The 27,965-nt window shown below is 48.2% G+C and overlaps 1 protein-coding gene across 3 annotated transcripts; it reads right to left on the bottom strand.

Moving 5' to 3' along the window:
* Positions 1-299: 299 nt before the first annotated feature.
* On the bottom strand, positions 300-27,965 carry dock5 (dedicator of cytokinesis 5). Of its 3 annotated transcripts, XM_048993728.1 has the most exons (51): positions 27,792-27,964; positions 23,709-23,792; positions 23,406-23,446; positions 23,256-23,311; positions 22,138-22,234; positions 21,767-21,915; positions 21,079-21,214; positions 20,640-20,797; positions 20,438-20,519; positions 20,029-20,158; positions 18,379-18,451; positions 17,730-17,872; positions 17,387-17,512; positions 17,143-17,267; positions 16,793-16,891; positions 16,608-16,680; positions 16,231-16,334; positions 15,569-15,746; positions 14,949-15,046; positions 14,287-14,376; positions 13,817-13,917; positions 13,189-13,323; positions 12,987-13,098; positions 12,809-12,879; positions 12,542-12,648; positions 12,070-12,206; positions 11,280-11,375; positions 11,076-11,174; positions 10,508-10,678; positions 10,314-10,414; positions 9,780-9,838; positions 8,798-8,952; positions 8,633-8,718; positions 8,397-8,553; positions 7,793-7,833; positions 7,555-7,645; positions 7,340-7,459; positions 6,859-6,948; positions 6,431-6,535; positions 5,789-5,930; positions 5,222-5,303; positions 5,061-5,145; positions 4,856-4,942; positions 4,357-4,533; positions 4,097-4,180; positions 3,864-4,001; positions 3,028-3,203; positions 2,613-2,757; positions 2,011-2,161; positions 1,685-1,800; positions 300-1,587 (listed from the first exon to the last, which is right to left on the bottom strand). In XM_048993728.1, exons 1-51 carry the CDS (start codon positions 27,832-27,834, stop codon positions 1,501-1,503), a joined length of 5,589 nt encoding a protein of 1,862 aa, XP_048849685.1. In that variant the 5' UTR covers positions 27,835-27,964; the 3' UTR covers positions 300-1,500. The 3 variants fall into 3 exon arrangements, 2 of the variants coding, with proteins under 2 accessions (XP_048849685.1, XP_048849697.1); XR_007385030.1 differs by lacking the exons at positions 300-1,587; positions 1,685-1,800; positions 2,011-2,161; positions 2,613-2,757 and having other exon boundaries at positions 3,065-3,203; positions 3,864-4,006; positions 27,792-27,965; XM_048993740.1 differs by lacking the exons at positions 300-1,587; positions 1,685-1,800; positions 2,011-2,161; positions 2,613-2,757; positions 3,028-3,203 and having other exon boundaries at positions 3,788-4,006; positions 27,792-27,965.

The following is a 27,965-nucleotide window of genomic DNA, read 5'->3' as shown; positions in this document are numbered from 1 at the left end:
GTTTTTTTGGTTGTAATGTTTATTTAAAAAATAGGCAAATTCACCAATCAAGCAATTATTTGTTAATTATTTTATTCGCTTGGTTGTTTTTACATCTTACTGAAAAATTCTGTTTTAACACGTCTTGGTGCTAATGCATCCCATCCCCCACTACCGACACAGAACCAAAGCTACAAGACCACCCCCCTCCAGATCTCACTGTTGGTCCCTGAAAATATTGAAGCCACTTTACACAGACGATCCCTCTTCTGTATCACATCTTCTGAAAATTTACACACAAAGCAGACATACAAAAAGTATTTCCTGTATTATTTGAGACTTTATTTAAAATGAAACAGCAATTAAAATAGGATTAGTCCATGTTAAATTGATTTGTTTGCAGTAAACTCGAAAGTGGCTGTGGGTCTTGAGCAATGTGACAGAGTGTGTGGAAGGAGGGGGAAAAAGAAAGAGAGCGTCAGAGTATCAGCGGCAAGTCAGTCAAAATACTTTGCAATCAAGTCCAGCCTCATTCACGAGCAACCTGGGGCACCACAAAGTGCACAGTGATGCCAGAGTTCAGTATTAAACTGCATGGCTGGGACACACCTATGATTCAGAAACAGTCCATTTACACAAGATACAGCCAGACACTGGTAGCGGATAAATTTTGTTCTTCACAAGATATGTTGATTCAAAAAAAAAAAAAAAAAAAAAAAAAAAAAAAAAAAAAAAATTATGAAACACAGATTCTGAATCTTAAAATATTTCCTGCTATTGATAGTCAATATGCTCTTACGAAGCGAATTTGCCTACCACCCAAAAACAAAATTAGTGTCAACAAAGCAGTTCTGCGAATGTATTGCACAAAGAACCTCATCCGTTAAGTAAATTCACACTACCTTAACTAGTTATGTTAAAGGTTACTGGGTTTCAGTTTAAGCTGTCGCTTTAAATGGCGTCAGACAGCCTGATGAGCTCATCACGCATAAAAACACAATTTAACTCTCGCTTAGGTCGGCTGATTCTTTTTTTTTTTTTTAAAGGATATAGCAGATCTCTTAAGGCAGCTGCTCTTGAGGCACGAATGCCTAGCACGGGTTGCCCTACACAGCGGAGTGACACCCGGCAATACAGAAGCTTTGGTTGTGCCCATACCCAGTAGTCACACACACAGAGCTAACACACAGTTTCGCCACATTATTTACAGTGTGCATTTGAACCATTTCTCACACTACAACTTATTGGCCAAAACAAAAACTACGCCGGAATGCAAATAAAACAAATTAAACATTAGAATCAAGTAGTCGGTGGTCCATGTTCAGACAAAATGCCAACGGAAGCTGAGGAGAGCTAGCTGTCGCTCCCCTCCACGCTTAAAAGTCCAAGCACGCACCCTTCCCATACCACTTGGACGGGAATGCTGATATCACTACGGCACTCGGATCTGGAGTCCAATCTTGGAACAGAAGTGCACTGGCAGTCAGGCCCAGCCTGGCCCTCCCCTCGCAGTCCTCGGTACTACGAAGGAAACATGGACTTGCGTGTTTTTGGGGGCGGAGGAGGTGGCTTGATGTCATTTCCTTTCACTGGCAGTGGAGGGGTGAACTATAAGGAGGGAAAGAAAAAAGGACAGAGGTGGAAAATACATTTCAGTATGACGGGGAGGGGGGGGGTAGAGAGCGTTAACCAACACGACCCCCACCTCGACAGAGCTGTAGCGGACTTCGCTGTCATGGAGGTGCTTCTTGGGTGGCATGGGTGGGGGCGTCTCAGGGGTGTCAGGGGTTGCGTCATTGTCACTCGGGATCGACGTATAACCTGTAGGAGAACAGGGGAGTCAGCCTCAGGCAGCCTCGGAAGGAGACTCAGCGTGAGACTCTTAACTGATCACATTGATGACGTTACTGTCACAACATGTCTGAATATAAATACAAAGCGGCCCGCCTATGAAACACTCGCTGTGAAGGGAATGCCACATGTCAGTAGGGGCACATCCTCCGTGCGCCGGGCCGCCGCCGGGCCACGTACTGGAGCTGCGGGGAGTGTGCGGTGAGGCCGGCAGGGGGCTCAGCGGGTTTGACAGGCTCAGCTGCGAGGAGGCGCCCTGGAAGAGTGCCAGGGTTAGGCGCCGGTCCCCCAGCTGCAGGCTCTTGGGCCTCTGCTGCTTCTCCGGGGGGGTCTGCGGGAGCGAGGGAAGGCAAGATGTAAGGGCGGGAACATGAGGGGGCGGGACGCGAGATGGGGGGGGTCTGAGGGGGCAAGACGTGAGGGGGGCATGGGGGAGATATGCAAAAGGTGGGACTTGGAGTGCAGGATGTGAGGGTGGCATGGAAAGGTGGGATGTGAGGGGGGGGCAGGGGGGGTGTGAGGGGCGCAGCACGTGGACTCGGTCTGTGGGAGGAACAGAGAGTTGGGACGTGAGGGCAGGAAGTGAGGGCGGGAAATGAGGGCTGACCCATAACACAGTCACAGACTGGGAGTAAAGCTACAATACAGCAATACAAATATAATACAAATGATATAACAGGTAAGGTTTCATTATCACATGCTGGTCTGATGGGCTGCCGATATGAACAAAGTGTCACTGAAAAAATGACGCTAGGCCAGGCTCAAAGACCCCCGACTCCCACCTCATCCTGGTCCGGCATCCTCTCCGGCAGAACTTGAGACTTGCTCACATTCCACTCCTTCCGGTTCTTGCGGCTGATCCGGTTGTCCTCCTCGGACTGGGATAAAACAGAAGCCCGCCGGTCACTGGCTCGGGACAACAGGGAACTTGGGGTGGGAAGAGAGGTAGATAGATATCAGTGTTCTGAAATCGAAGGACTGTAAGACCAGTTACACAGGTACCAAATAAGACATCTATATCCTAAGTGTGTGAACACAGCAGTGTACCCACATACCAGCGTTAATGTTTTCAATTATCAAATCGCTAACAATAGATAGATATAGTGAAGAGGAAGCCTTCAAGATGGAGAAAACTGATGGGGTGTGTTTTGGGTGGGGATGAGGAAGGTTCCAGAACGGAGCAGGGCGAGCACTGACTCCTGGGAGCAGGGACGGGAGGGCCCTCCCTCGGAGGATGCCGATCCGCTGGAGAGGCCCGAGGAGGCGGTGGACAGGGTGGAGACGGTAGACATGCGACGCAGGGTGGAGGACATGATGTAGGGCATGACGACGGAGCCCACGCGGCTCTTTTTCCTCTCCGTCAGCGAGCAGGGCTGCGGCGGCACACGCAGATGGTACGGTCACACGTCGCTGACCCTCGTTAAGCAGCCAACGACCCCCCCAATTAACCAGCTAATGATCAGCGACACAAAAAAAAAACTGGACGACGAGCTCAGCGAACCAGCCGACGACCTCCGCTTCAGATGAATAAACCAATTACCAGCATGTCTTTGGAGAGCAGACGGCCTAATCTAAAGGAGATATAAGCTCAGTCATCAAGGTCTCCTGAGTGCTGCAAAGCATACATCAAACCACATGACTGTAAAAACCCAGACGGAAATTTAATTCAGTGCATTCTGAGGAATAAAGGACAGGCATGGACCTGTATGTACAAATCTAAAGGAATTTAACCAAGGATGACATTTTTTTTAAATTAAGAAGTTTTTTTTTTATTTTTATTTTTGGGAAATTCAAACGCCAACCTCTTACTAATATCAGCTGACAAATATGGAAAGCAATGATTCTGACTGATTCCTGTAAGAGAATTGAGTTCGAGTCCCTCTGGGATCTGGGTACAGATCCAGAGGAGAATACAGGGTGTGAAGAAAGAGCAGACACTGACAGACCAGAGAGACACACACACACACACACACACACACACACACACACACACACACACACACACACACACACACTCTTAGTGATGGACTGACCAAGGTGATGACTCCATAGAGTTTCTCCACCTTCTCCCGCAGGTCCTGGAAGCAGGTCACTAAGCGCTTGTGCAAGGGCATGAGCTGCTCCGTCGACTTCTCACCATGGATCCGAATCCCGTCTGCCAGGAGGGGAATCTGGGCTCACAGACCAGAAACATGAAGAGATGAGTGTTTTCTGAGGAAAGCTGAGGATGTAAAGGACGGGGTGGTGAGCGGGAATGTGGAATCACCTGCAAGGCGATTAGGTGCTTGAGGAGCTCTATGCTTTCCAGGTCCTCAGGGTGTTCCTTGATATAGGTGTCTGTAAAGAATGCCTGAAAACGATAAAATAGGAATAAAAATGTTGCTGTTAGGCAGGTGCCTTGAATTTTAGTGTTACGATAAGCCCTGAGAGTCACACCACTGCAATGTGTTGAAGGTTGGACCCCACGAACGATCAAGTGTATAAGCCTCGGGGATCGAGGAAAAACAGGCGGCCGCTTAGACGGACCTTCTCATAGTTGGCGAAGCCGCCCATGACTGCTGGGTCCACTATGCCGTTGAGCATCATGGAGAGCGGGTGCACGGGCAGGGAGCGGTCGCACGCCTGCTGCTGCACCAGGTTGCCCAGCCTTTCGTTGGCCATCTCCATCGTCTCAATGGCGTTCCTCAGAGGGCTAATCTCCTCCTGCCGTGCAAGGAGGGGGCAGGGCTTAGTGGGGACTGAAGCCATGGGGGCAAGCAGGCCTTTTAAATGCAGCACATACCGACTGGTATTTCAAATTATTTCGCCTGATAGGATAAAGGTTACAAGTCTGGACTTGTGACTAAAAGGTCCCATTATGAATGTATTTCATATACCACATACATTAATAAAACAGTAACAATGCAAGGCATGCAGGCTGAATAACCAACACTCTGGATCTTGGTGTTCTGCAACCAGAAGCTCCTCAAAGCCCGGCTCTCTTTCAACAAAGAAAATGCAAAGGCAACGCAGAGACAGAATTTACCCCAGAGATAGACTTCACTTCAAACCACTTCAGAATTCCAGGGAATCGGTAGAACGCGAAGTAGGTGGTCCTCTCGATCCACATGGTCTGCGAATGTTCAGAGAGGTGTCACTTTATTTAATGTGCATAATGAGGGACCGCCTACTGTGGGGGACTGTTGAACTGGCGGTCTGCGAGATCACATGGAGAGGGGAGGCGTACTCACCGCGAACTCGTTATCTGGGTCTTTTGCCCCTTTCCGGAAGGGTCTGGAGTACTGGAACTGGTCCACTTCATTGGTCCTGTAGTAACTTTGGGAGGAGGAGACAGTCAGAAGCAAAGAAGGAGCGACTCTGCTATGCGTCCAGCGACCAGACAGCAGCTTACTTGAGGACCTGCTCTGGTACTCCCTTGTCTTTAAACTGATGAGGCAGCTTCAGAACAGGCTTCACTGTGAAACACTGGATGTCTGTGGGACTTGGCTAAGGTCAATGCCAGTCAGAGGAAGCCCCAAACATGCATGTCCTGTTCCCCACTTAGTCGTGAGAGATCACAGCTTTTACTGACCTTTTAACAACCCCGACGATAACGAGATGAGGGGAATTGTTTTGGAGGAAGGATCAAATAAGCGCTTTGCGGTGTTGATGCTCCTACCGAGAGTTCAGTACCCATTTTAGTTTAATATTAACATTTTGAAATGTCACAGTTTGAGCTCACCCCATTTATTTTGTGTATCCCATTCTGATTCATCTAGGTAGCCAAGAGGTACGCCAACATATTTCCCTCTAAAATTCACGTTTCACTCCGGCACAGTGTAGACTTCTCTAGCAGTGCAGTCACGTCTTTGTTGTTTGCTCTGTATTCCCAGACATGCTCCACTGACACCCACCAGTAGCAAAAGCTACCCACAAGTCACCTCCCACCTCCAGGAAAAAAACAAGCGGGAAAAGATACGTTGCCCTGGCGAGTTGCAGATGATGTCATCAGGGGGCGTCGTGCTGGTCATGCGTACCGCCACAGGGAACTGGGACAGGAGCTTCAAGCTGAAATCCTCCAGCCACTCATACTCCTTACCACGGTAAATAAACATTTTGTTCTGAAATCACAGAAGCGGTCACCGGAACGTTAAAAATAATAGTGGCTCTGATGGCAACATATTAAACCCTAGGCTTCGCTCTGAAGGTAAACAAACCGTCGTTTATTGCGAGTGAGGAGCCAAAAGCCCTGAAAGGAGATTCAGCAGCAGGCTGCTGAAACAAGGGAGCAGACAGTTCTGTTTGATTACCGAACTGTCCCATGACACACAAAACTCTATGAATACAGAGCAGCCAGTAGGTGCACTTTGACATCGTATTCAATACAGTCTTTGGTGCCAAATGACGACCTTAAAGGCCACAAGGAAGAAAGAGACGCCTCCTGCCCTGAGCGTGACATGAGGAATGCTCTGTCATCAAGCCTGCTGTTACACCAGCAACAACAAAGAGAGGGTCACAAAGCGGCTTCTGTGGGCTCTCGGCCTGGCAGGGAGCTACCTCCGAATTCCCAATGATGTCATGGAGTGGGAGGGGCTACAAGTGCTCCTGGGCGGGGCCTCACCCTGAGGAAGGTGGGGAAACCGAGGCCGTAGTAACCCACTGCGAAGTACTCGGGCTGGGGCCGCATGGCGTGCATGATGTTCTCGTAGAACTGGGCCTGCTGTTTCTGGAAACGAGCAGAGACACGCAGTGGGTCACTCAGGCAGACAGGCACTGAAGTCACTGGCTACTGTGTGGTTTGTACGCTTTGTGCCAGACTTGGGCAGAATAACAGGTCAGGACTTATTTTTAGGTGATGAACAATCCCTCCAGAACAATCCCACTGAGAGAACCAACCTTATGACTCAGATGTGGTGTATTCTAATACAGAACCTTTCCCAAACAGGCAACTTCAAAGCACTTTATGTGGGACACAGCAACCAGGTCAGAGGTGGACAACAAACTAAATGGCACAAACTGTACCGTCTGTCAGAGTAGCCCTCGCCTTACCAACAGCTGGCTGAGCTCCACGAAGTCAAACATCTGGTTCTCATGTAGCCTGGCCAGCTGCTTGCTCATCTCAATGGCCTTCTCCCACATCTGTAAGTGGCAGACATGCGGCCTCGTCAACCCCGGTCAGGAAGGGGCATCACTGCATCCGTTGCATGCTGGACTCAGGCAGACCCGCGGTCACCAAACCGCAATCCTGAGGTCCGAGTCTTTTTCAGAGCTGCTCTTATAGTTTAGTGAACTGATAACTGAATATCTTCCATGAATTTTGAGACTACACTACTTCTCACCTTTCTGCCGATAAAAGCTCTTTTAAAAAAATGATAAGCTTTGATGAGCTTTATTATTAACATAGTTAACTTATAGTTGGTAATATTGCCAATGATAATAGCTGCTCGAAGAGTCCAATATGCATTCTGATAATGCCTGTTTACTTCCCCTTTCCAGGATGAAGGGTGAAAGGTCAAAGGTGGCGGCTGACCTTGCCCTTGTCTAGGTAGCATATGATCTCCTGGAAGAGCCTCTCCTTCAGCTCCTGCTGGGTGCAGCCAAGCAGAGTGTCGCGTGGGATCAAGTGGGTGGCACAAGGCTTGTCGGACCACTGTTGTGGGGGGGGGGGGGGGGAGGGGGGGTTAGGCTGTTCCTCCAAGCCGCAGGGGAAGCAGAAGTGCAGCATCTCATGAGGGTGTCACCCACCTCCAGGAGCTCAGCATGGAGGAGCAGGGTGTAGGCTGCCTCTGTGTAGTTCTCACAGTGCAGGTGCAGATCCCGCAGCTTGTACAGGTACCTGAGGGACAGGACAGGCATGACAGAGAGCTACAGAGGGACACTTACTCCACCACAGTCACCCAGGCCAAGAGGCTTTCATTCGTTCATCCATCTATCCAGCCATTCAGCACCAAGGCTCATATCCCTGTAAAAACGGCCATCTCACCGGATGTAGATGTCCTCCCTCTTTTTTTCCTTGTAGAAATTCTGCAGAGACAAGCAGGGTTTCTTAAGTGCACAGGAACAGGTTGACTCCCGTCACCCGTAACCACCAAGCATATCTCAACCACCAGGCTCTTATGGTTTATGGGGCTCCACTGTTCTGACAATAAACTCTTTGTTCTTTGCCATTAAGCCTGAAGCTACATCCAGAAAGGCCTTTGGAGACACCTGGCAAAGTCATCCTCGAGTTTGCTCGGGACAGGGCGACAATATGCCACTTAACATTTCCCAGAATGCACTGGAGCAAGCATTATTCGATCCACCCTGGTGAAAATAAAAAGGCTCTCAACTGTATGGTGATGCAAGGGACCAAACAGTGATGGCCCAGATCTGCTCAGTGGATACGGATATCAGAGACGTACCACTGCTGTTCACACTTTCTCGATTCTTGGGAAATTTAGCAATTATAGCTTAGCGCTAATTACACCGACAATCAATCACTGATAAGCTTGTTGTGTATGATCTTATAACCTTCATACATGGATTTTCCTGACATCATCGTGGTTGTAATGGTGATAGATTACGTCACGCTCTTGAAGGTACCCTACCAGCACATTGACGGTGCAGCTCATGCGAAGCTCGGGGCTCTCGTCGTGGGTGATGGTGCGGTACGCCAGTAGGTTGTCCAGCAGGCTGCTCAGCAGCAGGGCTAGGCTCTCGCCGGACTGGTAGAGGTAACGGTGCCGTCGGCAGTGCTCCAGCAACCTGAGGAGGAGAGAGCGTGTCACGGGCCGGGGGGAGGTCGGGGTGGAGGCGTACGCAGCTTCCAGGAGGGGCAACCTACGTTTTCTCCAAGAGTATCTTGTACTGCTCATCGCCTCGGCCACCCTCCACCTCCTGGTCCAGCTTACTGATCAGCTCATTTTCAAACTGCCAATAACGCATACACATACACGGTTAGATCAAAGGTCACCCCAGTTAGGTCAGAGGTCGGACCACGGACACTGACCATCTGAAAGGAGCGGGTGGAGCTGAAGTTGTATTCACACTGCATCATGTCAAAAAAGATGGGGATGGTGGCTTTCCGCAGCTCCGGCTCCGGCACCAGTGTCACCTCCAGGATCGGACCCACCATGGCCGGGATGAACTTCATCTTGTGGGGGCCTGGATGGAAGGGTCACAGCCGCCCGCATGGGGCATTATGGCTCTGGCATCAGTGTCTGCCACCCAGGCTCATCATCAACCAGTAAGTGGGGCAGGGGATGTGGGTCGCAATCAGAACGGACTCCGTTTACAGCCGTTTCAATCGTAGCCCCAGCAGCAATTCACTGTGCTAGATTTGATTCTCGTTCAGTTATTAATGAAATGTCCTGACAAAGCTGCTGATTAAAAGGATCTCATGAGCGTGCTGAGGATTAATGATCACAAATCAGATTTCTTTGTCAAGAGACATGTGGCTTGGTCCAAAGATTAAGAGAGTGTTACAGATGTCCGTGCAAATAACATACGTCCACTTCATTTAATTTAACTTGAATTGAAATTGAATGAAATCAAACAGAGATTGGACTACCTTAATTTAGGTTAATCAGTCCATGATTATTAAGTACTCGGTGACAATATGCACTTTATTATCCATTCTAATTGACAAAAAGTAAACAGCTTATCTTATTACACATAACAGTTATTCTTTCAGTAACAAAAACAATTTCACTACATGGTGGGAGCCATTTGATGAGAGTCTGAAACACATTCAATTAACACATCAGTCTAAGAGAATAAATTAAAAACTGATGTAAAAGGCAGCAAAGTTTACTGCCGGGACATTAAATACATAAATGGGAATAAAAGTGGCAAATGAGTCTAAGCTAAAACCATGTCAAACTAATAAGCAATCAGAAAATTAAATGAATTTATAAGCAGTGACAGCCTATTGTCATTCTGTATGTCCAATTTCTGCACTCTGCAACAAAAAGAAGACAGAATTCTCCTACCAAGGTTGTACCACATCTCACGCATCTTGAATCCAATGTTCTTTCTCATGTCACCATATCTACATTTAAAAAGGACACCAATTAACATACCATGCAAAACGAACAATCAACATTCAAATCTAGGGATTCAACATTATTATATTCAGTTCTTACTGCTACAGATTTCTTTTTTTTGTACACTTTTTGGTTTAGGTTTCTAATAAGCTATTCTGTAAAATGACTAGTCGTGGTTTTAATTCTAGTTTTAATTAAGATTTAGCTTCAGTCAACATATCAGTTCTGATCATTGCCGATACCCATTTACATGAATGAAAACATCTTTCAAAACTGGACAAGATAACCAGATTAGTGTGTGTCTTCTTTATATTAGCATTTTTAGAATTTCTGTATTTCAAAATGGGTTTCAGTCATATTAAAACCTTTTTCAAATGATAAAACTAAGCCATAGCCCGAAACTTGGCTTTAGATTATCAACTCAATACCTGCTTAAACTCTTCAGCAAAGATTTACGGGAGCCTCGGGAATGAGACTTACTTGTTCAGAATCTTATTGCGTTTCTCTTGAGAAAAACATTCTAGCTGCAAAGACTTGTGGGTCAGAAAAGCCACAGTCAGGTGAAAGTAGTTGTTCCAGAGCTGAAGAGGCACAGAATGGGGGTAAATAGAAAAATTGACAAGAGATTCACAAACACAAAACCCAAATACCCTCATTTTTAATGACTGATTCACCTGCAGCTCAAAATGAGCTGGGTCCAGGAAGTACTGATTGAGGACCTCTGAATACTGGTTGATGGCCCTCAAGAAAACCCTGATCTGCAACAGGTTCATGATCATCCAGTCGGAAGGGAAGACATTGCCAATCAGGTCTTTGAACATGATGAAAGTCTCCATGAGGAAGTCCTGTGTTTGGGAGACAGAGAGAACCTCAACAGAGTGCTCCTTTAATTAACATCAACAAAACAAACGCACCACTGTAGTGAAAGCTCAATTCTTGACACAATGTATATGCAGCCTATAAAAGTGGCTGGTTAAGAACTCAGTACAGTCTTAAGCAATCAAAGCAAATGTTTAAAGCTATTTATCTGGGCAGTAAGTGTAAGTCAGAACAAAAAAACATCATTTAAGATTAGAATATATGCAAGTTAAGGGTAACAATAAAATGGGATTTCTTCTCTTCTCCAAAAGTCGTTGATCTTGTTGGATGACTAAAAGTGACAGCAATGAACACCCTTCATGACCATGAAGACTTCCAAAGGAAGGACCCCGACGTAGAGCAGGGAAGTGGACCCGGACTCACGATGATGTCCTGCCGGGTTTTGAAGGTGCTGATGTAGTGGGCGTAGTGCGCGTCATCCATCTGCTTCAGGATCGCTGTCATGCAGGCCAGATAGTGATCCTGAAAGGTAAGGAGAGCACCCTTAGATAGAAGCACACTCAACCACGCAGTTCGCCAACACAAGTGAGAGGGGGCACTGTCCGTACCACTCCCCCCGGGCCTTACAATAAGCGGAAAGGTGCGGCTCATGCTGATGACGGTGCGGTTGACCCGGCGAAGCAGGCGCTCCATGATCATCTGCACGTGTGCCCTGGTGGAGCCCTGGGGGAGAAATGCAGGAGGAGGCGGGATCTATGAGCGGCACACGGAGATAGCAGGGATCAACAGGCCACGCCCCCTCACCCTGTAGCACCATGGAAAAGCATGAGACAGCAGGCGCTCTTGCTCTAAAGGAAATCTTGATCTTATTGCGAGCCTACAGGGAATTAACAATTAGGCAGTTTTGCAGCACTTGTAACAAAACCAATTTGTTTGATCACCATTACCAGATTAAGCTTAATCACCATTTAACAGATAAGCTTGCACATTCTTATAACAGGATAAATCTGTTCGACAAAAGCATAAAAAGTTTTACATGAAATAATGAAACAGATAATTATAGTGCCTAACAACTAATCCTGTTACTATCAATTCAATAGACAATTTAACTATCTAGTCATTCAAAATCAAAAAGACCATTAGTCACAAACTAATAAATTTCCTCCTTGTATTTCAGCGTATGATAGAAAGACATATCAGACCAGCGATGTACATAAAGAACGCAAAGAAGGAGATTTCGCACAGTAAGTGGAACTGGGTCAAGATTTTTACTTGTAAAATACACCATTGGTGATCTCAGTGGAGTACAGATGGATGGGCCTTAATTGCTTTAGTGAAATACCAGAAAGGTCTAGGGTAGGAAGATAAATGACAAAGTACCCGAGCCAATGAGAGCAGAGATGTCCAGGTCACTTACCACCCCCTTACGGTCCAGGCAGTCCAGCATGGTGCTTAGCAGCTGGGCGCAGGCCTCGTAGTCCGGCTTGTGGGAGTGATCATCCAGCTGGCCACTCAGTTGGTCCGTTAGCATTGGCAGCAGCACGTCACGGCATTCTGGGGGGGGGGGGGGGGGGGGGGTAAACAGAACCTGTATATTTCATGCCATTTTCAGCTAAATGCTTGAGTACACAATAATAAGAATTGACAGGTAATAGAACTGGAACTAAGGCACTCAATCTCTGGTCCAAGGCCCAGGAGCGATTCGGGGTTCAGTTAGTAATGGGCCACACCACAGACGCAAGCCCAAACACCCCCCCCCCAGCTAAGAGGGTCGGCAAACATAAAGGATTCAGGTTTTGTGCTTGGAAAGCTAGATAATCTCTGGTTTAGTTCCTTCAGCACATCGGAGCTGCTCCTCTGTGATCTTCCCAGACCTCCACTGTCCTCACCCGGTTGCTTAAAGAGGTCACTCTCCACCATCTTGCACATGCAGCCCAGCTTCTGCCGCACCAGTTGGGTGTCGGGGATGCTCTCGATGAACTTGGTCAGGAGGACACTGCAAATGAGACAACCTTTGAGATGCTCCTGCTCGCCTCCGAGCCGAAACCTGGCAGCTGGACACCTCTCTCGCGCAGCCAGCCAGAAACATGGGTCGAGATCATCAGCCAACCTCACCAGCCGGGATGGCACCCATCATGATCCACAGGTCCTCTCACCTGAACTCCACGGGGTCAAAGACACTCTGGATGTCATTGATGATGGTGGGGAGATATTTCAGTATTGCTCCCTGTGACAAAGCAAGAGGCACAGAGTCTAATAAGTCCGAGCATTCTTCTCAGAAAACAGGCAGAAAACCAGGATCAGTGCAGCGTTGACCAGCACAATCAAACTAACCTTGATCTTCACGCCTTCGTCCAGCGGCCTATCCATAAGCGCATTGAAGGACAGGAAGAGAGTCCGGATAGAGTCGAAAAAATCATCCCCGTCCTCGCTGTTTCCGTAAAATCTGAAAGGATCAAATGCATGAAGGGGAGTGGCCGTGGAACGGGTGGTGAAGGCTCACCCTGAGCTCCCTTGAACGTGCGCGGAGACTCACCTGAGGTAGAGCACCCTCGACTGCACCACAAACCGAAACAGGTACTTGAGGGCCTTGAGTGCGGAGTACAGCTTTTCGCTGAGGCCGGCGTCCTCGGCATGTCCCACAAAGAAATTCAGTACCTTGGTCAGCTTCCTGTCAGGTGGAGGAGGATGGTCTGTGCGGCTTACATCACTCCCTGAAGCTCCCATAGATAGTATAGCTGCATTACCTTCCATTAGTATGCATTTCTCTCATATCAGCTGCTCTAATGTAGCATTATATTACTGCAAATAAACTTTGCGTTAAAGACATGAGGCTCATGACAGAGGAAATGGAGAAGCAGGTTCAGACAGACTGCAAAGACTAGGACTTAGACATCTGGCTAGAACGTTTCCCAATCCGATCCTCGGGGACCCACAGAGTGTCCACGTCTTTGCTCCCTCCCAACCAGGAGCTAGGAGGGAGCAAAAATGTGGATTGTATGGCAGGAAGCTCAGAGAGAGCAAAAACATGGACCGACTGTGGGTCCCTGATGACCAGATTGGGAAACGATGCACTGAAGCATTGTAATCATCACATGACTAGGAGGAACAGGGTTGCTAAAGAGGACGTTTCATCAAATCGCTAAAGCAAAGGAGACACCCACGTGTACGCTAGCGTGGCGCTGAAGTGCTTAGTAATGTAGGTCTCCAGGACCGGGTTGAAGTGCTGAAACTTGATGTCCCCAATCAGCGAGATGATGAACACCTGCCAGAAGGGAGCAAGGAGATAGCTTGAAGGTGGACACACACAGAGCAGGAAGTTGGACATCCAATCAGGGGAAGCAGCTCAGATCCAGGCAGGTCAAGGTCAAGAATCAATTCACAGGCCGGGCAGATCAAACCCAACAGACCTTTGACGCTAGGTGGGCCGGGGGTCTATTCCAAGATGTGAAAAATTTGCATATTTCTGACACAAAGAGTTGAAACTCGTTACTCAGCAGAGAAGGATTTTTTAAAACTTTCTGAAAATTTTAACACTTATTAGAATGTAATAAAAGGGAGCACTAAAAGGTAACATCCAGCTGAAGTGAGTCTGACCAGCCACTTCATGATGTGGGCCTGCTGCTTCGCTCACCAGGGCATTGAACACCAGCATGTCATAGGTGTCCTGCTCCGAGTTCTCCATCACGATGCTGAAGAGGGCGTCCAGCGTGTCCTGCAAAAACTGCCCTCGGGCAAGAGAAGCAGGACAGTCATTCTTATCCTTCCGACAGAGGATAACACACACACCCACGACAGCTCTCTAAGAATGGTACTGGGATGTGATGCATATTCATGAAGGCCCTTTTCTCAAAGCTGAATTTGAATTTCATTATTCATTATGATTTTTATGAATGCCAAATCACATGTTCATCACTCTGCATAGAGTGCTAAATGGTACTCCACACCCACTCACAGAAAAAAAGCAATATTATGGCCTCTCAATGTTATTCAGCAAACCATGCTTATCCTCAGTCCTTTTTTTAACCAACCTACTAATCATTTGCTACACTCAGTCCCCCCTCCCACAAGGGCATTTAGAGATCAATGCCTCTGTCTTAAGATCTGCTTGTTTTCATGAATGACTTTAAATCCATCATACATAGCATTGTAAAAGAGAAATGCAGTTCCAATCAATAAGCCCTTTAAGCACACATTGCTTAATGATATTCTTTTGTAATCAATGAAACTCATTTTGTGTATCAGTGAAACATATCCATTGCCCTGTGCCAAGCCGGTCAGACTCGCAGTCCTCACCTTGACGATCTCCCCACCCTCTACCTCCATCAGGCGCTGCAGGATCTGCTCCAGGTCCTGGGGATTGGACCTCCAGTTCAGCAGCCCCAGCAAATCCACTGAGATACATCACAAAGCCAGGAAGTTTACGAAGACGGCAGTTAGTGCGAACATGCTACACTGCACTTACTACCAAAGTTCAAGGAGAAATCCTCTGCTACTGCAAATTTGTAAAGAATAAAAACATAAGCTAAGGGACTAGTTTAGGATGCAATCCTGAAGAATAAAATTATTTAACAAATAATGCGATGTAGGGGTGGGAAATCTTATTCAGAAAGGGCCATTGTGTGTGCAGGGTCTTGCTGCAACTCCCTATTTGGAATATTAATTGGAGGACTGATTGGCTAAAGAGTCCTCACACCTGGGTTTGAACAGCTGACCTAAAGGTTATCCCAAAATCCTGTATACACACTGGCCCTTTGCAGATAGGACCGCCCACCCCTGATTGGGTGGGTGGACGTAACAGCTTGCTCTATGGTGCTGGGCCTTGTCCTTAGTGCTGGCGCTCCTTGAGGCCCCCCAGATGATTTCAGGACCCCCAAACCGCATGACCAAGACAATGGTGTGAGACCAATCCTTACCATTCTGAGTGAGCTTAGTGGAACAAGTCAGCGTGGCGATCTGGAAGCTGTCCTTGGTCGCAGGTACAGAGCCCCCATGGGGAGCCTTGCCAGACTGCCTGTCCCTCTCCTCCGCCTCCGCACACGTGCCAGGCAAGGTTAGGTAAGTCCTGGCATCCTCTGATTTCTTTGCATCCACCTTCAGAGAGTAGTACAACTGGCCTGACTCAACAAAACAAAATCGGCCTCCACATTTTCAGATACTGAGATGTGTGTTAAGCAAAAAGGCCCAAGAGAAACTATTGCTCAAAATTATTGCTCAAACTCTAGCTGGTGACATCATCCCTGCAGACGGTTATAGGTCTATACTATGGTAATGACTGTTTACTCATTCTTATATTACACTGTTTTGTCCTGCATTGTCTTGAATTGCACTGCTGTTTGTTCCACACTGTCTTCCCTTGTACTACACTGCTATCCATCTCGCACTGTCTTGTCTTGTATTGCATTGTCTTATTCCCCAATGCCCTAGCCTGCATAAGAATTTCAGTGTTCCTCGGAACATATGCGACAATAAAACCTGAAACTTGAAACTAGTTTAGATAAATTTCAAAACATCTCCAGTTCTCAGAAGAAGCAGAAGAGACACATATAATTCGGTAAGGTGGCAAAGGCAGCCGTACCTTGTAAACAATGAGATCGTGCCTGCCATCCCTCAGTGTGGTCCCATCTGCCTTCATCAGCCGCACAAAGGCCATACCGAAGGGCTTCTCCGATTTGTCCCGGGCTGGAAGAAAAGCGGCAGTCATAAGGAGAGATCAGCACCGAAACCAAACACTGCCGGCTTCACAGGTAATTCCGGGATTTTTCAAGAGGAGACATAGTGAGGCCAACCAATGACATGCTTTGAGTCTGTGAGTGACAGGGGAAGGGTCACTCTGGGGACCAATCGGTTTTCAGCTGGGGTCAGTGCCCCTGTGGCCCCACCCCCGTATACATCCCCGGCCAGCTCAGGATGACCACCACCAGAACCTGCATCTTCAAGCCAAGGTCAACTCACAGTCCTGGGATGAGCGGTGGCGGAACATCAGCCGGAGGTGACAGTGGCACACATCCTCAATGGGAATGGCAACCTGCGGCGGGAGAGCACTGGCTCTGAGAAGGCGGAGGATCCCGTTTCGCGTGCATTCCTGCATCCGCCTCTTTGGGAAACCACTGTTGGTCCTTATGCACCCATCTGCTTACCTTGACCGTCTCATTCCAGCACGGCTGTTTAACTTGATAGTAAATGACAGACTTGTACTCTGTGATCCCATCGCAGCCTGCTCCAGGGAACAGGGCTTTCTGTGGAGGAGAAAAACGAACATCGCTCGAACATCAGCGGGAAAAAAAAAAAAAACATTCAAGCTAATAGTGACAGACTCTAAACACCCTCAAAAGATGTGTTCAGGGTATGGTATTGAGGTGGGTGGGGGGAGGGGGGATTGGGGTTCCTCTGCTTGTGTGGGGTGTGGGACAGGGGCATCTGGAAGGAGCAGAGTGCCCAAGAGGGAGGGGGCGGAGAGACCAGGCATTGAGGCACTGAGTTGGCCTACCTCCATGGGCGTGCCGTTCTCATCCAGGACACTCAGCGTTACTTCCACATTTTTTGGAGCCTTCTTCTTGCCCCGGTCAAATTCCCCCTGCAGCAGTGTCACGTAAATATCATTCCGTACGTTTCCTGGGGAGGGTAAGAGGTCAATATGTAAAAATCAGAAACAAAGTAAGTGTTTTCCCCAAACAACCACCATCAGAGTCCAAGCAGAATAGTGTGTGTTGGATAATACATGCCATACAAACCTGGCAGAATTATTTCAGGGAAGCCCATTTTGCGGACGATGATGGTGCTGCGATCCACAAAGTGGGGGTAGTCTTTCTGAACCTGGCTGAGGTCGCCGGGGAGCAGCTTCAGGGTCACGAACAGGCCTGATAATGCAGAAGGCAGACGGACACACTAAGGCTGGCATGCAGACACTCAGAGCAAAGCACAGACGTCATGCAGACATAAAGTACAAAAAACGACTGCATCAGCAATTTCAACAGCACAGTCCCCCCCCCCCTCCCCCCAGCGGAGAGATAAAAGGGAGATGATACAAAGCATGGCTATGCTGACAAGATGTAGTCAGTGAGGGAGGGGCAGCACCTTGGCCCTTGTGGTTGACTTCGCGGGTGGAGATGACTTTGTTGAAGACAGCAGTGAGGGGCTCATTCTCCCCGATGACCCGGGATGGCATCAGAGGCGACATGATGAGCTGCCTCTGTCGGATGTAGGTCTCCATGGCAATCCTGAGGCAGGAAGGGAGAGATGTAGGGCTACACCCACCACCAAAACCTGACCCAATAATGTGATCAATTAGGATAAAAAAAATACAAGGGCAATTTTAGGGCTTTTACTCAAGGCGAGGTCATAATTTATACCGAGGGGTCATCCTTATCATTAGCCAATGATTTGTTTCGAATCAGTGAGTGACAGAGGAGGGGGGCAATCAGCTCTCGAGTGATGCCAGTGCCCCTGTGGCCCCACCCCTCTATACACTCCTGAAAAAATTTAAGAAACAAACAGATGTCAGCTGCAGCCTTACTGTCAATGAGTTAAATTCCTATAGTCAACTCCCACAACTAATTTTAAGTTTACTCTGAGTAAACCACGGAACATTCACTGGTATTTTATAAAAATGGTAAAAAATCAAATCTGTTCAAATTCAGCAGACTCTTCAGGGCGAAGCAGAAGTGGAGGTGATTCATGCTGGATGAGGACATCCGCACAACGAGCCGGCGGTGAGGGCACTCACTGCTGGAAAGGGATGAAGTGCTGCTTCTCCTCGTCGTCCAGCTTGCCGTGAGCGATGTCCGTGACATCCATCACTGCAGAAGCAAGGCCTTATGGGTAATCATCACCCATGATAACCTCACCTATGACTTGTCATTACAAGCTTTCCCATCGGTCAGTTGATTCTTTTTTTTTTTTTTTTTAAATAGTGAAATCTCTCGTAGCTGGTATTCAAGTAAATGAATAACAAAAAATTTGCATAAATATTAAATACTCATAATAAAAATTAAATATGTACATAAAACGAACTAAAGATATAAAAATATAAGCACTGCACAATACATATGGCAGTTTCTGTGCATGCTCACAGAGCAACATACTTCAGTCGTCTCTCCACTTGTTCCTCAATTGTTTACCTCACAATCTTGTGTTCTACTGAATATTCTATTTCATTAATGATGCTACACTTCATTGGGTTTCAAGAATAGCATACAACTCTCTAGACAATTCAACTTTTCAGCACTGCTTGGTCCCAGCATTGCCAAATATGAGAACATTTACTGTATTGGGATTTTTGCTTGTTGCATTAATCATGTACTGGCTTGTTTGCGTGTTTTGTATTGTATTGTGTTGTATTGTATTGTGTTATATTGTATTGTACTTCCTCGTTCCTGCATGAAAATACCTTTAATTTCTTACAGAGCAGAATTGGGGGCATCTTTTCACACTGAACCTGTGAAACTCAATACAAATCACTGCACATTCACGTTTTGGTAATTTTTCACCCAGCTAAATGGTTTTACGGCTGCTGAGCGGAACTGAACCGCTGACCTTTGAGGCTCTGCAACAATGCGGTCACATGACCCATGACAAAAGGCGCCAAATAAAATAGTGAGTGACTCCTCTCATCAAACATGATCTGGGATCAGTTACATCCCTTAGGCAGACTGTGAAAGACATTGGGTGAGGGGGGAGCATCATGCTCTCGCTCTCTCCATCGTATTGTGATTCTGTCCACTTACTCTCCCCCTCCATGTGGTGGCAGTAATGTCAGCTGCCTGCTACACATGGAAATTCGATCCACCCCTCAGGATACAGGGGGCCATTTATCGCATTTCTCCCTAGGGGGCGGGGGGATGGGGGGGAACAGGGCCTCCAAGGGTCAGAGGAGAGAACAACTGTGACTTCCGCCTCTTCATCACCCGTAAAAACAGAAGCATGTGACTGAAGCTAAAGCTAAAACTCCACGTCGTCTTCTTGCAAAAACATTGACACCGTTTCTTTAGTGAAAGCAAAGACGACGAAAGTGGACGGGCTTCAGCATGTACCGAAGCACATGCTGCATGCAAATCAGGCTGCATCACACACGTAAATACATGCTGGACGATGGACTAAACGCTGAAGCCAATGTTTAACAAAATTACACCAAACTGCCCATTGAGCAAAACACATGGGTAGACTGAATGAACCACACGCTGAACAAGCACAAGTCAAATAATACATTTTCTAAACTATATGCAAGACAGACCACCAACCAGACACCAAACTTGGCATACAGGAAAGCAGATGACGTGTTGTAGTGCATAAGAAAACACACGGTGCATGTCAGACTACATGCTTGCGAAACAACCAGCTGTACTACCCTGCCCTGCCTGAAGGGGGAGGCACTCACCAGCCACACCAAAGGGTCTGCGTAGGCCGGCTGTTTGTTTCTTGCCATCCTTTGCCTCCAACCAGCCCACTCGCACGATCTGACAGACCAGGAAGAGTCGTTGGCGGATGAGGTCACTGCTGCTCAGGTCCTGGGGATGGAAACAGAGTCTGAAGTGGGCAGAAGGTCAGGTTCAGCCTCCAATTGGCTCAGCCACATGCCTAACTTGTTCTTCTGAATATCTAGCTGTATGATAAGGTGCACATTAATAAAATGCAGCGAGCTACAGAGGTATGAGCTGGCACCATGCGGAGGAGGACTCGGAGGATAAAAGGGGCTCGGGGGATGGAGAGCCAATTGATGCTGGGAAACAGAGGCCTTTAGAAGAGAAGAAAAGAGGCTGGCGAGGGCCAGAGGATGGCTGACGCACTGTGAATAGGGCAGGGAGGTTGTTCAGCTTCTCGATCTCCTTGGGCATGCCTGTGCTGTCCCAGCGCACCATCAAGTTCTCACTGTAGTGAGCAGACAGGGTCTTAGTCTCAGTCAGAAACAGAGCATTCAACAACTTGCACCTCACACATGCTGTCCAAAGCAGCTGAGCTTTACGAAACCACGCCCCCCCAACAGCAGACCTGATGAATTCCGACTGGTCGGGGTCATAGAGTGACATCAGCAGCTCGGCATCCTCCCCAATGTTGCACACAAAGTTCTTCAGGTTCATGAAAAGGCTGTAGGTGTGGACCGTGCTGAAAAGGGATTGTCTACGGGTGTCCAGGTTCTGCAGCCGAGTCTGTAGGCAGAGAAATGACTTAGCACAGCATGACGGACACACTGTGCACTTTAAGAGATTACTTGAGGGTTTCAGTTTTATTATAATCGATAACCAGCTCTGGTCTCTGCAGACTTCACCAGAGCACTGTGCTCCACCTGAAGAAACACCCAAACTCTAACCCAAACTCCAGACCCCTCACACAGCCAAACATGAAGGAAATCGTCACAGTCCTCGAGCCTATGGAACAGACAGCTCCCTTTGGCCAAAAGCCCAAAGAGACAAACTCCCCCAATACTGACCTTTTCCTCCTGAATCCTCTCATCGATGCTGCGGGATGCTGTCTCGTGTGCCCGGAACAAGCTGATCGTGCTGGTACAGTCCGGGTCCAGCGTGTTCCCCACCTCATCCCGGACCACCAGGTCCAGACCTAGTATCCTGCCCAGCAAAAAGGGGGAGAGGTGGGGGTGGCGTGTGCATTTGAGTGTGTGGGGGGACGCAATATCAGTACGTTCAACTAACCAAACATAAAGGAGACAGCAAGTAATATTTATTTAAAGAGCACAGTTCGCGACAACAAGTGTAGACCACATGACCTTGGCCAATATTACGGTGATACGGTATACCCAAAATACAATGGTATTTCGAAATCTTGGCAAATTGCAAAATTCACCCCCCTTCATAGAATATTATTGCCAAGGTTTCAAAATAGAGAAATAGTACTGCTTTTGAAAATACGCTATGGTATGTATGCCAGAATGAAAAATTAGATATTGCCCAAACCTAGAGGTGACCTATGTCCAATTACAAGAAAACAGGTATAACTATGAACTGGAACAGGCCAAGGTTTAAAATCTTAAGTGATCACACCACAAATTAGCAGAAAATCTCACATAAAATAAAAAGGAAGCCATTAAGGTCAATCGTCACTACATCTTCTAGCACATGGTAACAACATTTATGCATACAAAGTAAAAACTAGCATCTCACCGGTTTCCATAATCGATTTTGGCCGTGACCTTCTTCTTGAGCTCGATCAGGTCGTCCTTGGGCAGCGTTCCGGACACAATTTGTGAGCGGTACTCGATGAGGCTGTAGGCCATCTGCTGCACATTGCGGAACAGGGCGGTCTGGTTCGTCTGCCAAGAAAAACAAATGGAAGAGAAGACATCGACGTCTACCATTAAGCCTCCTTGCTTTGGCAGGGCTGATCAGACCCAAGCCCTGATGGACCTGGAGTATCTGAATTAGCAGCTCACTAATATCCAACACACAACTCACTCTACAAATAAGTCTCTAAGAGAGGGTCAGTTACCACTTTACCGTGGGGACACTCCCGTAACGGCGGGGGGCGTACTCACCACGTAGAGCTTGTGCCAAATCTGTGCCCATTCCCTAAGGGTGGCCCCCAGCTCTTGTACTAGAGGCAGATCTGCTGGAATAACGGTTTCCTGCTGGCTGCAAGGCACAGAAGTGGGCAGAGTCAGGGGTAGGGTCAGCCTGGGGATCAGTGGGTCAGAGGCAGAGTCAGTGGGTCAGGGGTGGAGTCAGGGGCAGGATTAGGAGTACATGAAACCCAATTAGCGGATTTCCATACCACACCAACCCACACCAGTGGTGCCCCCGCCTTGAGTGAAGCCGAGCCAAAAAAAAAAAAAGAGGTAGGTATTTCAGAAGCAATAATCCACAGCTCTACAGGACGGTGACCTTCAAAAGGCCTGATGGCTTCCCGAGGTCCCTCCACTCTACCCTAATCCCCACTCGTGTATCTGCAGCAGGTACATCTACACCCACTCGTACTACTCCATTTCCACTTGGCTCTCGCCTACATATTCTCCTTTGATCGCGCTGTTGAGTCGAGCAGTTTAAGGCGCTTTAAAAAGAGGTTAGCGGAGGACAAGCTTTCATTTCTCTGTAACATAAAAGTTGAGAACAATACTGGTGATTAATATATATCTGCCCATTACATTAACATTACAGTGAAATTATTTGCTCGTTTCCCTTCATTATTCATTTAATAATTAATTAGGCCATCAATTATTATAATTTTACATTAGCAAATGTAAATCCAGCCCTACATTGTTCAGGTCTCCTCAAGTTTCCCAGGTTCATAATAACACTGAAACTTTCTTGAACATGACTGAAAGATTAAAGTAACCCATAATAATTATCGAGAAAATGCATATAATCATGCCTTTAGATGACAAAGACTAATCCGTCAATGCATTATTTTTCGATGTGACTTGTTCATATAACTGGATGGTAGGCTCACATCAGTCTTTGGGACACGAGTCCTGAGCACTGATCCAACAAGTCCAGCTCCATAACCACTTTGCCACCTCCTGGCTTAAAAAAGCAAAAGTCATCCGCTTCCTTCCACCACTGGCTGAGCGTTTTAAAGTGAGCAGTGAGGCTGAATAACCAGCATCGCCCTGGAACCCCCGGAGGAATTAGAGAGACCCAGCACCCCCCACTCTACCCGATGCCTTCAACTCTGGCTTCCTTCAGGTGGATGTAGGTAGCTGGAAAGATGCCCTATGAGAAAGAATATAAAAATCATGGTCAGTTTGCAGGCTACTGTTTGCATGTCTAGTACGCACCTGCATGAACATAAAGGTCACGTATGTACCTTCTGAGATTTGTTCCGTAGGGTGTATCCTCTATACCAGTCTGGGCGAGCGCCAAGGGGGTGAGGCAAAAAGAGAGAGGCACCAGAGTGAGCTTCATGTTGTCAACAGTGTGAAACAGCACTCAACTTCCCCGTCAAAGTGCAGATGCTGAAATCACCACCCCCCAGTTCCCGCAGATGTAACTGCGGCGATCTTAAGCAACCTTGTGTGGTCTTGCAGGTCAGGCCAGCACAAGTGTTTCCCAGGAGAGGAGCACAGTGGGGCTTGGGGGGTGGGGCATGTAGGCGGGTCCCAGCTCTCACCTTCAAACGTCTCCAGGATATGCACCGTGTCCCCCACCTGCAGAGTGAGTTCGTGTGGTTTCTGGGTGTCATAGTTGTAGATTGCTGGGGAGGGGAAACCACAGTCAATGATGGGGGTGCCTCGCAATAATGTTTGGGCATGATGGAGGCAGCATTACTGAATGAAAACAGGAAGACAAAAAGGGAGTGGACAGGAAGAGCAAGATCAAAAAGGAAGTTAAAAGATATTTCTGATTGGTTGCGTCTGTGTGTGTATGAGTGTGATGGGGGGGACTCTCACTTACCCCCCCACAAGCTACCTAATGAAGTGTCCCCTGCCAGGTCTCAGCCTGAGCAGCTTATAGCATTTATGGCTCACCTCGGAAACAAAGAAGTGAGAGATATTGACGAGCCATAGCGTGTGAACGCCACTTACACCACAAGCAGGATCATGCGACACAGACCATGAGCACGGGGGTGAGATGGGGTGGGGGGAAGGAGTTCTTCCTGCTTTGTGTAACTTAAAGCAAGAGGTGAATTCTAACTGGACAAAAATGCACGCAAGCACAACAAAAAATAATTAACTGGGAATGTGAAAAATGAACTGCAGCCACGCCTGTCATTTGGGAAAAAATATTTACCTGCATTTCAAAGAGAGAAAACATCTGAAAGACATTTTAAATAAAAAGGTATTTTCAAAGTTTCCTAAAAATTCTTTATAATACCTAATTTACGCAGGTGGACACTCAGCCTACACTGGAGAATACTGTACCAAAACATGTTATGCGGAAAAACTGAGGTTAGGAGTACAACAGCCAATATCTGACAGCAACGTTTGCAACCATGTGACCCATTTACACAGACCAACCGGCTGTGCTGAGACATGTCACAAACCACAAGATCTGCTGGGTGTTGGCTGTAAGCCCACATCACTGGCCCTACTCTGCTAATTTCAGGGGGACATCTCCCTTCAATTGGACACTGGGGAGGTGGGTGGGTGTTTAACTGGTACCACAGTCAGCAGCTCCTCTGCGTTTCCCAGGGAATCCCACCATATCACGTGCAGCTTTCCGAGACAAGAAATCCGGCCTGACTCCCTGTCTCCCCCTGAAGGTTATGAGTGGGAGTCAAAGAGCAGCAAAACTATGCATCAATTCCAACCAACCCCTCCCACGCCACCTTCCTTCACGGTATTCCCTCTCCATTCCCCGCCCCCAGCACACACAGGCACAGCCCCTGTCTAGACTTGCCCTGCCATAGTCCTGCCTGTCGGGGGGCAAACACGCCCGCGTGCCGAGGCAGCTAGCGCTGAGCGTGCAGAGCGCCTGCATCCCAGGGCCTGGAGTGCGTGTATGACTCCTGCAGGTACAGTCATGCAGCTTCACCCCCGAGCTGTGCTTCAGCTTAACTGTTCCTGGAACTGGAAACTCTGTTCCTTTTTTCAAGAAATTATTTTTCTTTTGCAGACCGTTTGCAGAAATAGCCGTGTCCTGTCACTTGTTATCAGTCCCTGGCACAGCTGGTTTACCACGCAGTAACACCACAATCAAGCCCCAGCACTGGCCACTGAGGAGGAAGAGGCTTTGGGGGCCAGGAACTTGAGGGGGGGTCTGGGGAAATTCTGAGCTGCAACATGCTCATTCGATCAGTATCTCCCCGCCCGATCGGTGTGACTGCACACACCATGCTCTGGCCAAACGAAGACACCCCCATCTTGCTGGAACTAAATCATCAGAGTCCAGTGCAGCTACGAGTCCCGGCCTAGCAACCAGCATCATTCACACGAAATGGCAGGATCCTGATAATCCAGGGGCACTGGTGTACACACTGGAGAGAACTCCCATCCGTCACAGAGAAGGCAGGCACGTCCTAAGCAGACAGGGCCAGTGGACATCAACTCGCCCCGATTCCAGGTCTTTGTTCTAGAAGGAAGATAAGGTACCTACACGAAAAAAAAAACACGAGGAGCAAAGAATCCAGCCGCCATGCCACCCAAAATCACTAATACTGATATGCAGCCACATCACCCATCATGCCTGCCGTTTCATACAAAAATGACAAGTTACACTCGGGTAAAAAAAATAATTAATAAATAAATAAAACAGTTATATGTAAAAAAACGTTTTTTTTTTTAAATAAAAACCCAAAAAGTATGCTCGTAAGCTTATGAGTAAGCAGGGGGCTGGTGAGTGATTCTGGGTCAGCTTAACCAGAGAGAGCAAGAAGCTCAAAGATGGAAGCCCATCCTCCTCCAGTGACCAGCAGTTTTCTGACTGTCCTATAAAGACCTCGGGGTCGAGATCGGCACACAAAATCGGGGAAAACAACAGCCTTTATTATGGACAGCATTCACACAGAGATACAATGGACCACTTCACAGGCCGGACAAGGACCAGGCCACGCCCACAGGGTCCTGCTGACTGCAACTGCACTGCGCCCCCGCTGGTCAGACAAGGCCAACATGGGTCACTTGAGGCATTGTTCCCTCTCAGCTTCTGACATCACTGCCTGGCAAGGCACAAGCCGACGCGTCGCGTCACCGATCTCAGCAAGCAACAAGTCTTTCTGTCTGCACCACCCCACTCTCCCCACTCCACCCCAAACATCGTACAGACCCTACGCTGGGCAGCTCCTGAGAGATGCTTTGTCCCACACAGTGACAGCATGCGTGTACGAATCAAACTGACGTGCCTTGGGATGGAGATTGGGGCAGAGGCCAGGTGTAATCACAGTTCAGTGACCTGGGAAGCAGGAAACTTGTTTACTTCTGCAAAGAAGAACAACCGTCAGACAGCACCGGTCATGACAGCAGTTAAAAAGAAAGAAGCAAACGCTTCTAAAAAATAAAAAAATCTAATGATTAGAAAAAAACAGATGTTAATAAAAACAGCAGGACGGCTCTGCTAATTCTGAGTGGCAGCAGGTCAGGGGTGACCTGGAAAAGGACATATCACACTTGGGGAGGAGGGGATTGCCCAGTGTCACCACGCAGGTCACTGCTCAGTCACCAGCCCTGCGTGCCTGCAGAGCAAAACCTCAGCTCACCGTCACTGAGAGGCGTGAAAGACATTTTGAAATGAACCTGTCTATCTTTCCACGTGTGTCCTGCTGAGTATAGCCTAGGGATATGCTTTACCCCGAGAATGGCATTCACTGCTCAAGACCAAGGACAGCCTCTCCCTCAAAACAGTCTATATTCAAACAGACTTGGTTGGATTTATTGCGATGACGTTCTTTAGAATAAAATTGTAGCACTTTAAATACCTCTAAAACGCATTTTTTTCTATGGTAAACCTTGCAAAAAAAGCAATTTATCAAATCGACACATTAGATGTATCTGTTGCTGCATTGATGTACTGGAGTTTGTCCACGGCTTTTTATCGTGGGGCTGCTACCAGGACATTCAATGGGATATGATGCAGGGGTTTAACGTGACACGGACCGGGCGCTTCTGACGGGACTTGTCACTTGCGAATCCGATTTTACACGGCGGCTCTTGAGTCTGTTTCCGCGCGGCGTGCCGTTGGCTCGTGCAGTCCCGGTGACGGGTGCCGGTCGCCCGCCGCGCCGCGTTTACCTTCTGGGTGTGCCGGAGCTGCGGAGCGCTCTCCTCATACGCTGCGCCCCCGTCTCCACCTCACTGAATTAACTCTTTTGCTTAAAAAATGTGTTTCTGTCCATTTGCTAAGTACCAAAAGCATGCCGTGGCTACATAGGTAACTTGGACTAGGAGAAAAAGTTTTTCGCTCTGATAAAGTCACCGTGTCCGCTTCCGAGCGGCCGGCACCTTCTCGGGCTCGCCCTTTCCCGGCTGTCCCGCCGGAGACTAGCCGAGCCGACGCACCGCCCCCGCTCCCCCTCACTCACCGCCGTGATCCCCGTTTATCAAGTGGCGCCTGAGACCGGAGCTCAACCCGTGTACAGCGCACCGTGACTGGCAGGCGGGAGTCGGGGCCGGGCGCCGTACCTCTCGGCTCCCCCTCAGAAAAGTTTCACGGTGTGACTGAAGTTACCTACCGCCGAGGTTTGGTGGGGGACGGGACGGGCACACAGGCGAAGTGCCGACGCCGCCGCCTCAACGCGACGCGGCGTGAAACCACTCACCCACGCCATACTTCTCCCTCTTGGTGGGGATCCAGCGGGTCATCGCGGGGCGTACGGCTTCGGTGGGCGAATAAATAAATAAATAAAGCTGGTCCCGACGCGGAGTATCTCGCCTCGGACATCACAGTTCCGCCATGATGACTGGCGGTGGGGGGGAGGGGACGGGAGGGGAGG

Source organism: Brienomyrus brachyistius, chromosome 2 (genome assembly GCF_023856365.1).
Source record: "Brienomyrus brachyistius isolate T26 chromosome 2, BBRACH_0.4, whole genome shotgun sequence".
Lineage (NCBI taxonomy): Eukaryota > Metazoa > Chordata > Actinopteri > Osteoglossiformes > Mormyridae > Brienomyrus > Brienomyrus brachyistius.
This window is presented reverse-complemented; position numbering and strand designations above follow the sequence as displayed.